Below are 17,014 nucleotides of genomic sequence, written 5' to 3'. Positions count from 1 at the left end.
TGGGAATTGAACTCAGGACCTCTGGAAGAGCAGTTAGTGCTCTTAACTGTGGAGCCATCTCTCCAACCCAGGAATTCAGTTTTTTACACTCTGTATTTTTGTGGCAGTCCACACCCTACTATTCAGATTTAGGGACCAGGTTAGACTGGGCCAGCCTAGTACCTTGCAATTTCCAGTTCCCATTTAAAAAAAAAACAAGTTTTACCTATTCTTTGACCATTTCATACATGTCAATAACATGTCTTGTTCATTTATACTCCCAGTCCCCTCCATTGATGCCCCCACATCCCAATGCATCCTACGACCACTGTTGTACCTCCAGCCTTTGTAACATACTGGGTATCAGCGCTGCCTGCTGGGATGTTGACTGATCTTGGTAGCTGGTCTTGTGTAGGTAACCACAGCTGTAATGAGTTCATGAATTCAAAAGCCAGTTTTGAATTTCTGCGTTGCTGCTTACAACAGAGAAGCATCTTGGGCTTAGGTCAAGAGCAGCACTAATATATGGTTATAAACAATGGTTCTCAACCTCTGGGTCATGACCTCTCCAGGGGTCAAATGACCCTTCCACAGGGGTCAGATATCCTGCGTATCTGATATTTACATCTCAATTCGTAACAGTAGCAAGATTACAGTTATGAAGTAGCAACAAAAAATTTTTATGGTTGGGGATCACCACAACATGAGAGACTGTATTAAAGGGTCACAGCGTTAGGAAGGTTGAGAATTACTGCTATAGACAAATATTTAGAAGGCATTTTGTCAGTGTGTTCATTTAGAAAGACATCAGTAATTGGTTTCCCCCTAAAGTCTCTGACTTCTGAGCCATGGGCCTCAGGTTTACAGCACTGGGCATGGTGCAAATCCCTTCTGAGGATCAGGCCTTTTTAAGGTTTTGGTTTTGGTTTTGCAACAGGATTTTCCTATGTCTCACCTCAGGTTAAACTTGCTCAGCTTCAAACTCTTACTTGCCAACCCATAGTTCCTTCTTTCAGTGGTCAGCCTGGCTGAAGGACTTGGCATGGTGGGTTCTTGTCTTCCCTCATGGGGCACACCTGCAGTTCTTGAGTCATCATCCCAAATCCATTTGAGTTTATCTCCTGTTTTCCTGTTGTCATCATTGTGCGGGCCACCCACTGATTAGGCCACCCAAGTGGGCATCTGGCCCCTCCTCTGGCCCCTCCTCTGGCCCCCTCTTCTAGCCCCTCCTCTGGCTCCTCCTCTGGCCCCTCCTCTGGCCCCCTCTTCTAGCCCCTCCTCTGGCTCCTCCTCTGGCCCCTCCTCTGGCCCCCTACTCTGACCCCCCTCCTTTGGCCCCTCCTCTGGCTCCTTCTCTGGCTCCTTCTCTGGCCCCCTCCTCTGGCTCCTCCTCTGGCCCCCTCCTCTGGCTCCTCCTCTGGCCCCTCCTCTGGCCCCTCCTCTGGCCCCTCCTCTGGCTCCTCCTCTGGCCCCCTCCTCTGGCTCTTCCTCTGGCCCCCTCCTCTGCCCCTTCCTCTGGCCCCCTCCTCTGCCCCTCCTCTGGCCCCCTCCTCTGCCCCTCCTCTGGCCCCCTCCTCTGGCCCCTCCTCTGCCCCTCCTCGGGCCCCTCCTCTGACCCCCCTCCTTTGGCCCCTCCTCTGGCTCCTCCTCTGGCCCCTCCTCTGGCTCCTCCTCTGGCTCCTCCTCTGACCCCTCCTCTGCCCCTCCTCTGGCTCCTCCTCTGGCCCCCTCCTTTGGCTCCTCCTCTGGCCCCCTCCTCTGGCTCCTCCTCTGGCCCCCTCCTCTGGCTCCTCCTCTGGCCCCTCCTCTGCCCCTCCTCTGGCTCCTCCTCTGGCCCCCTCCTTTGGCTCCTCCTCTGGCCCCTCCTCTGCCCCTCCTCTGGCCCCTCCTCTGACCCCCCTCCTTTGGCCCCTCCTCTGGCTCCTCCTCTGGCCCCTCCTCTGACCCCCCCTCCTTTGGCCCCTCCTCTGGCTCCTCCTCTGGCTCCTTCTCTGGCCCCCTCCTCTGGCTCCTTCTCTGGCCCCCTCCTCTGGCCCCCTCCTTTGGCTCCTCCTCTGGCCCCTCCTCCTGCCTGCCTATCATCCATTCACTACATTGCAGAGAAAGTCACTCTTTCCACCTCTCCCTCCCTTCCTCCGCTTCCCTTTAAAAGACAGGATCTTGCTGTGTTGCCCAGGTGACCCTGTCTTAGCCTCCTGAACAGCGGGGACTGCCATAGCCGAGTGTCACTGCTGGACCAAACGGACTTTGGAAACGTGGGTAGGCAGTTAGAGTCAGAAAGGGGAAAGCCCATCGCATCGCCCTGGTTCCTCTCATGCTGTGTGCACTCTGCGCCTCATTGCTGCTGTCACAGATGTCCTAGGAATAGCTGATATGATGTGCTTATGCCGTGGGTTCTGTGTTAAGCATTTCACACGTCATTACTCTCAATTCTTGTAAGAATCCTTTAAGGTATATGTTATTGATCTCGTTTTCTGATGAGAAAACTGGCCTTAGGGGGTGGAGTTCCTTGTTCAGAGTCTCAGACTTAGTAAGGTGGAATGCTTATCCACTGCAGACTGTGGGCCGCTTGGGGGCAGGGGCATGCTTTATTCATCTTTGATACCTGCTCATGTCAGAGAAGAAGCTCCTGTGGAAAGCTTGCCTTCCTCCTACAATCGCTGTGTCACCACCACTCAAGTGCTGCAGGGTCTTGTTATTCCCATCCGTGCACATCCTCCTGTCAGAAAGATCCCGGGCAAGTGCTTCGTCTGACATCGTTGAGATGGAATCGCCTTTAAGAATGATTTAGGATGATGGATCCCTAAAATCTTACCAGGCTTAGGAGCATTTTTAGGCCCCTTGCTCACACATTTCCAGATGACTGTCCACTGTCTTATACACCATCACCACTGTCTTACACACCGTCAGCACTGTCTTACACACCATCACCACTGTCTTACACACCGTCAGCACTGTCTTACACACTGTCAGCACTGTCTTACACACCATCACCACTGTCTTACACACCATCACCACTGTCTTACACACTGTCACCACTGCAAGCATAGTGACCTTTTGTTGGATAATTCATCTAAAATGACATACTTTACTATTGTCTTCATAGAAACATTGATTGTGTTTATTGTTTTATCTCCTTTGGTGTCAATGCCTTTACAAAGATCTGTTTGCTCTTATATTATGGGTGTGAGTGTTTTCCTGCATGTAATGCATACAGTGCCTGCAGAAGCCAGAAGACGGCATTGCATTCACAAGAGCTGGAGTTATAGACTGTTGTGAGCTACCATGTGAGTGGTTGGAGCCAAATCTGGTTTCTCTGGAAGAGCAGCCAGTGCTCTTTACCACTGAGTCATTATCTCCAGTTCTGTCACTGAGTTTTTAAAAACAAAATGTAATCTTACCCCAAGATTCTCATAAAATCCCCTTGTACTCTACTATCCCTCCTCCCACCCAATCCACTATCCCTCCTCCCAACCAATTGTATTTTCTATTTATGGAGTACTGGAGTATATGCTATTTTAGATAACTCAGTATTTTAAATGTTTGTATATATAGCAAGTACATCTAGGTACTGTGGAAATAGTTCAGTTGGCAAAATACTTGTTACACATGCATGAGAACCTGAGTTTAGTCTCCAACACCCATATTAAAAAAAAACAACAACAACCAGGTTTGGTGGTGCACACCTGTAATCCCAGCACCGAGGATGCTGTGGAAAGCAGAGCCTGAGGATTACCAGCCAGTCAAACCTACTCTAATCATCACGGTACAGGTCCCAGCGAGAGACCGTCTCCGTCACTGTTCTGTCACTGTGAAGAGACACCACGACCAAGGCAATTCTTACAAAAGAAAGTATTTAAAGAGCAAACAGCATGGCAAAGAGCAGACAGGCATGGCTCTGGAGCAGTAGCTGAGAGCTTTACATCCTGATCCCCGGGGGGGGGGGGAGAGAAAGAGAGAGAGAGAGAGAGAGAGAGAGAGAGAGAGAGAGAGAGAGAGAGAGAGAGAGAGAGAGAGAGAGAGAGAGGAAGAAGAAGAAGGAGGAGGAGGAGGAAGAGGAGGAGGAGGGAGACTGAGCCTGCCATGGGTGTTTGAAACCCCAAAGCTCACCCCTAAGGTCACACCTCCTAGTCTTTCCCAAACGGTTCTAACTGGGGACCAAGCATTCACATGAGCCCATGCGAAACATTCTCATTCTCATTTAAGCCACTATAGAGACCATGTCACAAAATCTAAGCTACATGGCTCCTGAGGGGGGTGACACCAGAGGATGACCTCTGACCTCTATGCGCATGCATGTGCTCGTATACACACACACACACACACACACACACACACACACATACACACACACACTGCCACCTCTGGTCCTGAAGGGAGGTTGCATGAGGAAGGAACTTAGGAACCGAGGAATGGCTTCTCTCTGCAATGTGACCTGAAACTTGTGCATCAGTGACATCACAGGAAGGGAGCTCACTTGGAGCAAAGAAGCGTGAAACAGAGACTGTTCAAAGATGGGAAAAGTAGACAGGCAAAGACTTTAAAGCGTTGTCTATGTATGTATGCATGCATGTATGTATGTATTTTGCAGCAGGCTGTCACTGTGTACCCCCATCTGGCCTGGGATTCACTATGTAGCTCAGGCTGGCTTTGAACTTGCAGCAATCCTCCTGCCTCTGCCTCACGAGTGCTGGGATCATAAGTGGGCATCACCGTGCCTGCCTGAGGACTGGCATTTGCCTGTGTTAAATGAAGAACTTGTAAAGCATTTGTCTGGCAGTTCATGAAAGAGAAGAGTCAAACTGAAAAGGCAAGCTGCTCGCTGCGGACGAGGGACGGCTTTATCCCACCACAGCAGAGTGACAGGAGGGGGAGGGCGCCCGTGGCTGCGTGTCCCAGAGGCGGTCAGTGAGCGTTGGTGTGTCTGTGTCAGCCAACACGTTGACAGTATCAGATAAAGCGAGCTGTGTGTACCCTTTGTCCCGGCAAGCTCCCGGGTGCTTTTCCTAAGGAACCAGCACGTGTGCCTGAGGAGCTGTGGCAGAATGCATACAGCATCAGTTATAGTATAAAACACCAGAGGCAACCTTAGCGTCTGTCAGCAGAGTAACGAATGTGTAATTGTGTGATCCACACGGAACTCTGAGCAGTGCGTCTGTGCACCGGGGCCACAGGTGTTGATGGGATGGATCTTGGGAGTGGAAATGTCAACAAGAAAGCAGTTCGTGGAGATCACATGCTCCATGATGACAAGTGTGTAGCTGTCAGAAGCATGCAGGGTGAAAGCTATTCTTTAACGATAGGTACATTCATAAAAAGATTTTTTTTTTTTAAGCAAGAGAATGCTGCTCAGGACTGTAGTCACCCCAAGAGAAGTAAGGGAAGGGATGTGCTTGGGGTGCCGGGGACTTCTGAAGAGACTGGAAAGCTTACAGTCCTTTTCTTTTGAATTTGTTTTAATGATTGTCCCTTGGCAGAGTCTCTGTGCAGCCAGGCTGCTGGCCTGTGGGCCTCCTGCCTCAGCCTCTGGAGTTCCGAGATTATCACAAGGTGAGCCGACTGCTTGGCTTGAAACTGGATTCCTTTAGCTGGCAGGCCAGCAGCTCACAGATATTCTTTTCTAGTTACTCTTTATATTTTATACACGATATAAAGGTAGCTTTGCATGAATTAACCAACCCCGATGTCATTATTTTATTGATATTCTTTGATAAGCTCATAATTATTTTACATGCTTTCTGGTGCTAAGAAAAATATCTGAGCAATTTCTATGAGTAATTCATTCAGTCTGTTTTAAATTAGGGAGGAATTTACTTTTTATTAAAATTTTCTAGCTAGGAAAGGGTGCAGCTCATCTATTTTATTTCTCCACTAGGGTCTTAGGACTTTCCTTCATCAAATATTAGTGTGGCCCAAATATATCCAATAATTTTATAACCTAATGCTTTCATTACTTTTGTGAGTGGAAACTCTGTCTTTGCGCTTAGATGCCAACTTGTGTGCCAACACTGACTGACTGACTGCTTCTAGTCATCGACCCAGCTCCTCTGAGTTATATAATGTTTATTTATTTATTTATTTATTTATTTATTTATTTACTTACTTACTTTGTCTGTCTGTCTGCCTGTCCCCCTCCCTCCCCCCCCCCTCTCTCTCTCTCACTCTGTGTGTGTGTGTGTCTGACTGTCTGTCTGTCAGAGGACAACTTATGGGCATTGGTTCCCACCTTCCCCACGTGGGGCCTGGAGGCTGAACCCAGGCTGTCACGTTTGTCAGTGCACGCCGTTCCTTGCTGGCCATCTTGCTGCTTTTTCTAGGAAGTTAGGCATTTCTCTAATGGAGTGTTTTATTTCTTTATTTTTTTTTATACATCCTCCCATTGTAACATTATAAATGCTGTGATGCCACTATTTCTTATGATGTGTATATATGTATACACACACACACAGACACACACACACACACACAGAGAGAGAGAGAGAGAGAGAGAGAGAGAAAGAGAGAGAGAGAGAGAGAGAGAGAGAGAGAGAGAGAGAGAGAGAGAGAGAAACGATAATAGAGAACTTCAGACTTGGACTCAGAAGATGCAGGTTCAGGACCCAGTGGCTTTGCCACACGGCAGCAGAGAAATTGCAGGAACCCACTGAATGGCTGCCAAAGGCCACCACTCTTGGAAAACGAGGGTGCCGACCTTTGGCTCCTGAAGTCACTTCAGGTTCTAGCAAGTCTGTGAATAGTTAGGGTCAGCTCGTCGGCAGAAATAGACTGTCCGTGTGGAGGGTCTTTTGTCTTGTCTGCAGTTTTAATCAAGAATACACCCATTGCTAAGCAGCTAGCTTGGCGTGTCCTGGTCACTGAGCTGGACTCGCCGACCGGGAAGGGATTTTGACCATGTGGATGGACTTGGTTACCTGAAATTTCTTGTCCGATCTCTGCCTGTGCGTCCACAAATAGGGTTTCGGTCGTAAGGTTATGCTCTAGGGCCCACTCTGCGTTTGTCGCTGCCTGTCAACTCTCTGTTTTTCTTCCATTGAAAATGTTTGAGTGTCTTATATGGTATATGGATTATTTACTTTACGGGCACATCAAGTCTATGTACCCCACCTTTCCATGCACCCCAGCCCCTTTTAAAGATAAGCTCTCTCTCTGAGCCAGAAGCTCACTGACAGCTGGTCACGGGTCCTCCATCTCTGCCTCCCCAGCCTGAGATCACAGGCGTGCTCTGCCATGTCCAGCTTTGTATGAGTGAGGTGAAGATCTGACCTCAAGTCCTCATGTGCCGTGTCCCCTCCTGCCCAATATCCTGCTTATTTTTATCTTTGAGACAGTCTTGCTGAAACATCAAGACCAAGGCCTGTGCGGGCTGCAGAGTGAGTTCAAGGCCAGCTTGGGTGACTGAGGGGGACCCAGCCTCAAACATACAGAATGAAGCAAACTGTGGATACGGTTCCATGGTAGAGCACCTGTGTGGCAAGTGCCAGGCTCTAGATTCAGGCCTAGTTGTAGAAGTTAACTTTTATTCTCCTGTTGTCTCCAGGGCTTACTGCCTCCATCTGCTAACGTAGGCCTAGTTTTGGAAGTTTCTAGCCTCTATATAATCTAATCTAGGCCTAGAATGTTTTCAGCCTCTGAAACTTGCTGTTGAATAAACTCACCCTTTCCTAGTTCTTTTTGATCTCTGACTGGCCGGTTCAACTCAGTTGCTCTGGCCCAAACCCCTCTCCAAGCTGACTGATTCGATCTGACATCTTTCAGCTTCTGACTAATTGCTTTGCTTACCTCATACTAACTTTGGCAATCTGTTCTAATCTTCCGGCTCCTTCTCATTCTGTGACTCATTCTGTCTTCACCCGTGTCTAGCTTGTTCTTTCTGCAATCTGTCTTCTCTATAACTGTCCTGGAAAAGTGCCTCTTCTCTCTCTTTCTGTGCTCTCTTAAATAGTTTCCCTTTCTCTCCTCATGAGAGTTGGGCAGATCTTGTTCTGTCAAATCTTTCTCTGATTCTCATTTTGTCACTCAAGACATAACTTTCAAACATGGGTGCTTTTTTCTGCAAACTAACTTTACCTTCACTCTTTGGGATTAAAGATGTGTACTAAGGGCTTGTCTGTATTCCAGCCAGAGGAATTAAAGGTGTGTGCTAAGGACTGAGCCACAACACAACTATAAAAAGTTTTGTTTTTGTTTTTGTTTTTAATAAATACACAGTCTTGGAGTTCACAGTGCGATCAGATATCCTGCAACACCTCGTCCCACAAAAAGACCAATGACTGAAAAAGTGAATGAATAGAATGAGATAGAGCAGTCACAAGGTGTTGATTTCAAAATAAAAATAAAAACAAAAAGGGCTGGCTGTGTGGCTCAGCAGTAGAGCTCCTGTCTAGCACACCCGAGGCCCCACATTGCCCCCCAGCATCACACACAGCTGTTTTCTTGTCTTTTTCAAGCTTGTACCTCTAACAGGCAAGAGGATGGCAACTTATAACACAATGGTGTTTTTCTCTTTGTTGTGGAGAACCCTTTAAAGGCTGTTTTCCTACACAGAGCACTGTTCCTCATGACAGAACGTCAACTCAATGTTTTCTAGAGTCTGGGGCTAGGTGGCACACACCATTAGTCTCAGTACTCAGGAGGCAGAGGTAGGTGGGTCTGTGAGTTCAAGGCCAGTCTGGTCTACAAGGTGAAGTCCAGGACAGCCAGGGCTACACAGAGAAATCCTGTCTAGAAAAGCAAAAAGAAAAAAAGAGAAAAAAGGGTATGAAGCTAAAGTGACGAGGATCCGTGCTTACTCCTGCTGACTGCTGTTCGCATCCTCCAGATCAGAGCCTGGTATACAGTAGGTGCTCAGTAAGTAATGAAGGAACTGGTGAACACAGGCTAGCTCTCACTGTGGACCTTTTCCTTATTATAGGACTGGCCACTGGTTAATTTTGGTTTCCTGTGTGAACCTCATTTATACTTCTAGAAAGGGTCCCTCTTCCTCAGTTTCCCCTCACCCCTGAAGCTGCCTAAAATACTGGCTGGCCTTTCTTCTGCTGGCCTCACTGCCTCTTCCAAGGCCCCTTGGACAGCTGCTATGCATGCCACCAATTTTCCCCCTAGAGATCCTACCCGCTCTCAGCATTCATTCGGTTATAAATTTTGAAACTAGTACCTGCTAGGACCAGTCTGGAGTGTGGGGGACAGGAAGACACTGAACACTGCTGCTCAACTGACAGAATTCACTCTGTGGGGAATTTGGGCCCAAGCACGTCAGTGTTTTGTTACCAATCATAAGCGCCGTGAGCGGTGGGACTCGGGGTGTCAGGCTGCCAGGGGCTTTGGATGCCACCTCAGCACACTTGGGGTCAGAGGGAAGATCTGGGGTGAGGTTGGGTGCAGGGGAGGCTGGCTTGCTGGAGAGTAACCCAGGAGCGGCTAGGATGTGGCCAGCACCGCAGCAGGCAGAGCAGGGGGCCGGGGAGGCCCCTGAGAAGACCCACCCGTGTTTCTCCTTCAGCTGTGGCTCCTCCTCTAGAACCTGCCCAGCAGAAGCCCTAAGCTGTGGCAGAACTGCACTGATGCTTTGGTTGTCAAGAGATGGACTGTCAGAGATTTCTTGTCCATTTGGAAATCATTTAAGAAGAAAGTTTGCCATTATCCGGGTGTTGGTGGCACGGGCCTTTAATCCCAGCACTCAGGAGGCAAAAGCAGGTGGAATCTCTGTGAGTTCGAGGCCAGCCTGGTCTACAGAGCAATTTCCAGGATCACTGAAATTGGGAATCAGAGTCTTTGGCCCATGGGCCCTCTGTAGACTGCCAGGTCAGAGACTCGGTGACAGTCTGTTGGTCTGGGCCCTGAGTCGGGGTGCCTCTTACCCCCCGCCCCCTGTGGGCTTCCGGCTTCTGTCTCCTGCCCATGCATCCTAGAAGAGAAGCTTCAGGGCCGGAAGAGAGGCTGGGAAATGAGCTCATGGAAAGGGCTGTGGAGGTGTGGGTGCTGTGGAGGTAAAGTGGCCGGTGCAGCTGGATCCACAGATTCAGTGACAGCAACAGTTATACCAGCGCGAACCCCTCGGACTCTGGCCCTCTGCCAGCCGGCTTTAAATGATCTATGTGCACTGACTTGTTTCCCCTTTCAGTGGCCAGGAAACGCAGGCAATATTTATCCCTATTTTATAGACAAGCAGCCCAAGGCACAAAGGGGTTTCTGTTCTTGCCCAAGGTCACACTGCTAGTGTTGGAACCTGGAAATCTGGTAGTCCCTAAATCTACCCCCAGGGGAGCTATGACGGGTGCCTGGGGAAGGAAGTGCTGAGGCAGGCATGTCCACTAAGGCTGAGGCATCTCCCTTCTCTCTTACAGAAACCATCTGCGGATCAGCCGCTGTACTGCAGCAGCTTGTGGGGCCCAGCAGTCGAAGGCTGCGACTGTGTGGCTGAGGGCCTGTGGCTGCCCCAACTACAAGTAGGGGACTGGCTGGTCTTTGACAACATGGGTGCTTACACCGTGGACACAAAGTCCCTCCTCGGGGGGACCCAGGCCTGCAGAGTCACTTACGCCATGTCCCGGCTAGCCTGGTAAGAGGGTCCTGCTGTGAAGTGGGGTAAGGCAGTTGGACAGAGCAGGAGGGAGACAGAACCCAGAGCCTGTTGCTTTGTAATCCAGTTTGGCCACCTAGGGATGGCCTGTGCTGGCATCTGGTTATGGTCACAAGGGATGCCCAGCCCCCAATGGCACACGGTCCTATGGCTGGGACTGTGCTGGATAGGGACTCTATCCCGGCCTGAGCCCCACGCCTGCTCCCTGAGGAGAAGAGGGTCAGCAGGCAAGCAGGGGGAAGGAATGGGGTGTGTCCCTCAGTGGACTTGCTTGTGACTGCACGGGGAAGCAGGGCCAGTCCAGTCCTGGGGAGGCCTCGGCGGCGGCAGAGCAAAGGATGCATAAAGTGAGGACGGGGTGGATGTGTGGTCATTCTGGTCCTGACAGCATTTTCTAAAGACTGTTCTAGCTATAGGAGGATGTAGACAGACACAGGTAGAGGTGGTGGCCAGGGGCAGCTCTATGACCCACCCTCACTCCTCTGGGCCAGTGAGCTCAGCTTCCTGTCTAGGAATGGATGGGAACTGTGATCCTGCTGCCTCCTTGGAGGTCAGAGTTATCTGAGGTGGAGATTGCCAACCCCCCGGGGGGGAGCCTCATGTCTGTCAGGCCTCGAGTCGGGCACTCCACACTCTTTCCTTTCACCCCACAATCTCTGTGAGGGTCAGCATTGTTCCCAGACATGGTTGATGTCAGGCTATAACAGGACTCAGAGGGCAGAGCAGCTGGGAGGGGCTTGTATGCAGGCCCCTCAGAACTGTGTGGGGCAGATATCCTGAGAGCCGCCGGGATCATCACCAAATGCCGGGTCTGGGGTCTGAAAGGCGTGGGAAAGTCACATTTCATTCATCCATTCAAAGCCCTCATTGTGCCTCCCCTGTGGGTACAGGGCAGGCCCAGGCAGTCATTTTGCCATTGAGGTGTATTGACAAAGCCAACCAACCAACCAACCAACCACAAAGTAAAACAGCACGCAGGCTTCCTTGCGAGTTCCTGCCTGTCATCATCCGCTCCAGGTGGATGAGGCTGTGGAGAGTCACCACATCCATTACCCAGGGCACCGAGTGCTGACATAGATAGGCAAGTGGACATGTCAGAGAATCAAAATCACCTCTAACATGTTTTGCTTTGAAGCCTGCTCTGTGCCAGGCCCTGATGGCACACGAGTGTCTCATGTTGTTGGTTGAGCCAAAGTGCCAATCTGTACCCAAAGATCCTGGTGCAGAGTGGGAAGGGCCCTGAGGACAGGGGCTGTGGGTTGACGGAGGCTGTTCACAGAAGCTTCTCAGAACTCCGGTAGGCCTTGGAAGCCTGGAAGCCCAAGACAGCAGCCAAGGGGGTGGCTGAAAAGTGAGGAGACCTGAGAGGCCTGTTCTGTCGAGAATTGTTGGTGGGTGTCCATCCTCACACAACGGCATGTTGGGAAGACCGAGCTGAGAACCTTGGAGGCCTGTCCTGGACGTGGTCTTGAAGGCAGCAGGGAACCTTTGAAGGGTTTTAAGAACGGGGCCCAAACTACATTTACAGACAAGGAGAGCAAGGCGCAGAGCCTCGCACCTCCCTCTGATTTGCTGTCGTATGAAGCATCCATGAGGGAGGTCTTCCTGCCAGGGGAGGGGACTGGAATGTCAGGACAGGTGGAAAATGACGGTGAGGAATTGAATAGAAGAGGAGGGGTGGACCCCAGCGGTGAAAGGCAAGGTGGTGCTGTCCTCGGAACGGTTTCCCCACAGCGCCCCCTAGCGTGGACCCCTGTCTGCCCAGTGAGTGGCTGTAGGGTGCTAACCTGCCGCAGCATGGCAACAGTGAGGGATACAGCCACACCCCCTCCCCGGTGTTGGAGAAGGGATGCCAGGGTTGTGAGTAGGGCCCTGCAGTGTCTGTAGGGCTCCAAACCCGGATGCTGGGGAGGAATTAGCGAGTGTGGATACTGCAGATAGGACAGCGTGGCGCTGGGGAGGGATGTGTGACAGGTGCTACAGTGCCATCTGGGGACATGGCGTGCACAGGGGCCGATCTCTGGGGCTGTGAGTGTGGGAGGAAGGTGCTGGAGGTGCACGTTTGTCTTCTGTGCTGTGTCTGTCTGGAGGGATGGAAGCAGGTCAGGGAAGATGGAGGATCCCAGTGAGAGACAGAGATGGATGAATGGGTTGCTTAGGAGCTGGGCAGGGCAGGGCTGGGCTGGGCAGGGCTGGGCAAGGCAGGGCTGGGCTGGGCAGGGCTGGGCAGGGCTGGGCTGGGCTGGGCTGGGCTGGGCAGGTCTTGGCTGGGTGTGGATCAGGGTTGCTGGCTGTGGCGAGCAGCTGATCAGATGGTGGGACTGCACATCCCTATGGGGAGAGAGGATAAGAACTGGCTTGTGAGAGTGGGACATGGCAGGCAACGGGCTAAACCTGGGGTGTGGGGGCGAGAGCTGGGCTGGGTCCTAGTCTCTGCACCTGTTAGGGAGGAGTCCTGAGCTGCTGTTCCTTTCTGAGTCTCAGTTTCCTCTTCAGGAAAACAGATGGTTTGGTTTTCCTACAGTGCTTTTGGAAGAAGGGACTTAGGTAATGGGGGTGGGGTGGGGCAGGGCAGAGTTCCTGGCACCATGTCTAATGCACAAAAAATCTCAATAAATGTGAGTGCCTATCCTTTATTAGGTGGTGGGAGCCACTGGGGAGAAACAGTGGGAACACAAGCCACAGGCCTCCCTTGTCCCTGCCCTTGTCTGTGCTTAGGGCTCAGGTGAAAGCCCTGTGTAGTGACTGGACTCTATAGAAGCAGGAGCCACAGGAAGCTCCAGGCCTCTGTCCCCATGCCAGATGCCATCTCCACTTGTCTCTTGCTCTCAGGGAAGCGCTTCGAGGGCAGCTGCTGCCTGCAGAAGAAGACCAGGACGCCGAGGGTGTGTGCAAACCTCTGTCCTGCGGCTGGGAGATCACAGACACCTTGTGTGGGGGCCCTGTCTTCACCCCGGCGAGCATCATGTGAGCGGGCCTGTTTTCCCAGAGGACCCAGCGGGGCCGAGGAGATGCCTCCGGAGAGGTGGGCAGGGCGGCAAGCTGGTACCCTCTGGCCAGGACTCTGGTGCTCACTCCGCCACCCCCACGCTCCACCTGTAGTGTTTCTGCCCTGTAACTAGGACCAGTCTTACACTCGCTGTAGTTCAAGTATGCAACATAAATCCTGTCCCTTCCCGCCGTGTCTGCCTCTGCAGCGTGAGGGCCTGGCCATCCAGGTGTGGGGGTGCGCTTGGGGTGGCTCGTACTCTCCTCCCCACCTTTGTAAATATGAACCAAATAAATATTTAGTTTTTTAAAAAAAATCTTCAGTGGAATCATTCGCAGAGCAGCCTAGCGGGGCTGGGAGAGCCTGGCCCAGTGGACATGTGGAGACGAGTTCCTCACCACAGCCCGCCTCTGCTCCTGAACCAGCACTGCTCACTGTCAGCCGCTTCTCTGACTCATCACTGTCTTCCTCACATGATGGGGTCACGAGGTGGGGTGAAGTGAGGTGGGAAGCAGAATTACGACCTTTCCTGAACTCGTGACTGGCTGTGGCCTCTGTGACCCACCATAAAGGCTAAGGCCTGGCCCAGAGAAGCTTCAGAAATAGAGAGCAAAGAAGTGGGGAGTAGGCGTTTTGTTGTTCCAGGGCTCGAACCCAGGGCCTTGTGCACGCCAGGCCAGTGCTTTGCCGCTGAGTTGCCATTTTAGCCACATCCCTGTCCCCAGGATGCTTTGAGTAGACTTGCAAGCTGGCAAGGCAGTTAAGTTACTCGCGCTTGGCTTGCCCATGCAGCAGCTGTCAGAACAAGGCTGGCACAGAGCATTGCTGGGTCCAGTACCCTGGGTCCCGATGTCTCCTCAGACGGGCTGTTCTTACCAGGACACAGGCTCCTTCCTACGGCCACAGTCTTAACTTACGCTTCCGGGGCGTGTGCTGAGCAAAGCCTGTTCAAATTTAGACTTCCCCTAGCTTCTGTGGGCATCCTAAAGAGTGTTCTCCCAAATTTAAGGGAAACTGAGACAAAGTCATGTGCCATAAAATTACCTTTACTTTTTTGAAAAACGGTTATTATTTATTGTGTGTATGTGTGCAGGGACACATGTGCTATGGTGCACATGCATCTGTGTGTGTGTGTAGGTCAGAGAACAGCTTTTAGGAGTTAGTTCTCTCATTGCGTGGAGCCTGGGGATTAGACTCAGTTGTCAGCTTGCTTGGCAGAGAGCTTCTTTAACTGCTGAGCCAGTGAGGGTGAATACTCCTCAGAATATCTCAGCACCAAGCCCTCCCCTTCCATTTTCCCTCCCCACAACCCCTGGCAATATTAATCTTTGCATTCTTGTGCTCTTGCCAGTTGGGACATCTCAGTATGACGATGTCTGTCTTTACGGGGCGTGTCTTGGGATAGGCCTGGCCTCTTGGCTTTAGAGTTCCAGTTAGTCTCGGCTTGTACATGGCTTTGAGATCATCTAGGTCATCTAGTGTGCTGTGTGTTCACCATAATCAAGGCTATCTTCCTCTTCACGACTGGGCCTAGTCTTCATACATTGACAAGGGACAGACTGAAAGCTCAGGGCGTCAACTCAGGACAATCACAAGGAGTTTGTCCCAATCCAGTCTCAGCCCTGCGCGAGGCCATTTCTGAGATGCCCGCGTCAGCTGTCTGAGCAGATCTGTTCCCACTCATGCTTCAAATCGAGGGGAGTCAGGGGATGCGGGACACATGGGTCACTGTCTTTCTGGAACTGGTCCCTGCTCCCAAAGGTGGAGGCCACCTTCGGAGCCATGGGTGGCTGAGCTGCAGCTCAGGACTACGTCTTACCTCACTGCAGGCCTCGGTGACTTCTGAAGTGACTTCCTGCTTGGTACGGGGCTTGCTTAGCTCTCTTTCACTGTCATCTTTTGTGTGTTTATGTCCCACTTCCTCTTCCAAGGACAGATCTTGATGTGACTTATTGAGAATATGTAATGCATACTCACATCTTTCAAAAAGACATTATTATTCTTATATTGTAAGCGTGAACTTTTGCCTGGATGCATGTATGTGCGCCACACGTGTGCAGTGTCCACAGAGGCCTAACGAGGATGTTGGACCCCCGAGACAGTGGTTATGAGCTGCCGTGTGGGTGCTGAGAATTGAACCTCGGTCCTCTGTAAGAACAGCAAGTGCTCTTAACCACCGAGCCATCTCTCTGATCCCAGGAATCATTTCTTTCCCATTGTTCATCTCCTTTTCCAAAGAGAAAAAGGAAAAAATATGTATTAAAAGTAAAGAATGCGGAGGTTTTGGGCCAGTTTTGAAAACTTTGGCCATAGATGTCCTCAAGCCTTGGCCACGCGGGCTTTTGTCCCTTGGAGCACCGCCGTCCCAAACAGTCTGCTGCTGTGGCCCTCACAGACGAATTCAGTCCGAGGACCTCGCCGAGGGCCATCCTCCTCCTAAGGCCCCCACACCCACTCCATGCCCTCTGAAGCTTCTCCTTGAGTTCATGTGCTCCCAGGAGGTCAGCAGGTCTGCTGCTGCCTGAAGCTGACACCCAAGCTGTCCCTCTACAGGGTGGTCTCTTCCCTTTCCTGCTGGGCAGCGTACCCCTCGCACAGAAGCCAGATGACTCCCGTGGTCTTGTTTCACCAAGCATGGCGCCGAAATCCCAAACCAACTACATCTGACTCCTGTGCTGTCATCCTTCTCTCCCGGCCACATTAGCCTCCTCTTTGTTGCTAACCCCATGGCCGAGTTGGTATCTATGGATCCCTCTCCTAGGATAATCTGTGCAGTTCACACTTCCTTCAGGTTCTCGTATCCCCTCGTTCTCTTTGGCGAAGACTTCTAAGCTCAAAGTGCCTTTGAAAAGCGGTGCTTCCCAGGAGCCGGAGCTCCTTTCCGCGGAGCTGCCTTTCCTTTTCCTCAGAGCGGCTGCCGTCAGTCAGCATGTTTGGCAGCGCCATTGTCTGTGTGTCCTCTCTCAGGCTTTCTAGGATGTGAGTTTCCTGACGGCAGGACCTGCTTTGTCCACTGTGCTCTAATCACCCAGACCAGAGCCAGTGCTCAAAAGCACATGGCAAATGTCTGTTCAGACTCGGGAAACGGTGAGCAGTAAATATCTGTCTCTCAGAGGATTCCTCAGAGTAAGTAAATAAATGACTGTCAAGTCCCCAGCCCAAGGCCTAGCATTGACATCACAGGTGATTTCCTCAACGTTCATTCAACCCCTTAATGTGTCTGTGACCTGTGGTGGGGACTAGCACAGAGGTTAAGTTCCTATGTGTCCTCTTCTAGTGCACAGTACAATAGGGAACGACAGAGTATGAAGTCCTATATACTTCTGAAACACAAGACCTTGGAAAGATGGTATTAAAATAAAAGAACAGGGCTGGAGAGATGGCTCAGCAGTTAAGAGGACTGGCTGCTCTTCTACAGATTCTGAGTTCAATTTTCAGTAACGACAGATGGCTTGCAACTATCTGTA

The 17,014-nt window shown here is 51.2% G+C and overlaps 1 protein-coding gene across 1 annotated transcript in view; it reads left to right on the top strand.

The window, feature by feature from the left end:
* The window catches only part of Azin2 (antizyme inhibitor 2), a 31,536-nt gene extending 17,673 nt beyond the window's left edge, over positions 1-13,863 (top strand). The window contains exons 9-10 of the mRNA XM_052177433.1: positions 10,323-10,537; positions 13,391-13,863. Coding sequence (XP_052033393.1) covers positions 10,323-10,537; positions 13,391-13,529 — 354 coding nt within the window. The 3' untranslated portion in view covers positions 13,530-13,863. The remainder of the gene's footprint in view (positions 1-10,322; positions 10,538-13,390) is intronic.
* The last annotated feature ends 3,151 nt before the right edge of the window (positions 13,864-17,014 follow it).

Source organism: Apodemus sylvaticus, chromosome 3, assembly GCF_947179515.1.
Source record: "Apodemus sylvaticus chromosome 3, mApoSyl1.1, whole genome shotgun sequence".
Classification (NCBI taxonomy): Eukaryota; Metazoa; Chordata; class Mammalia; order Rodentia; family Muridae; genus Apodemus; species Apodemus sylvaticus.
This window is presented reverse-complemented; position numbering and strand designations above follow the sequence as displayed.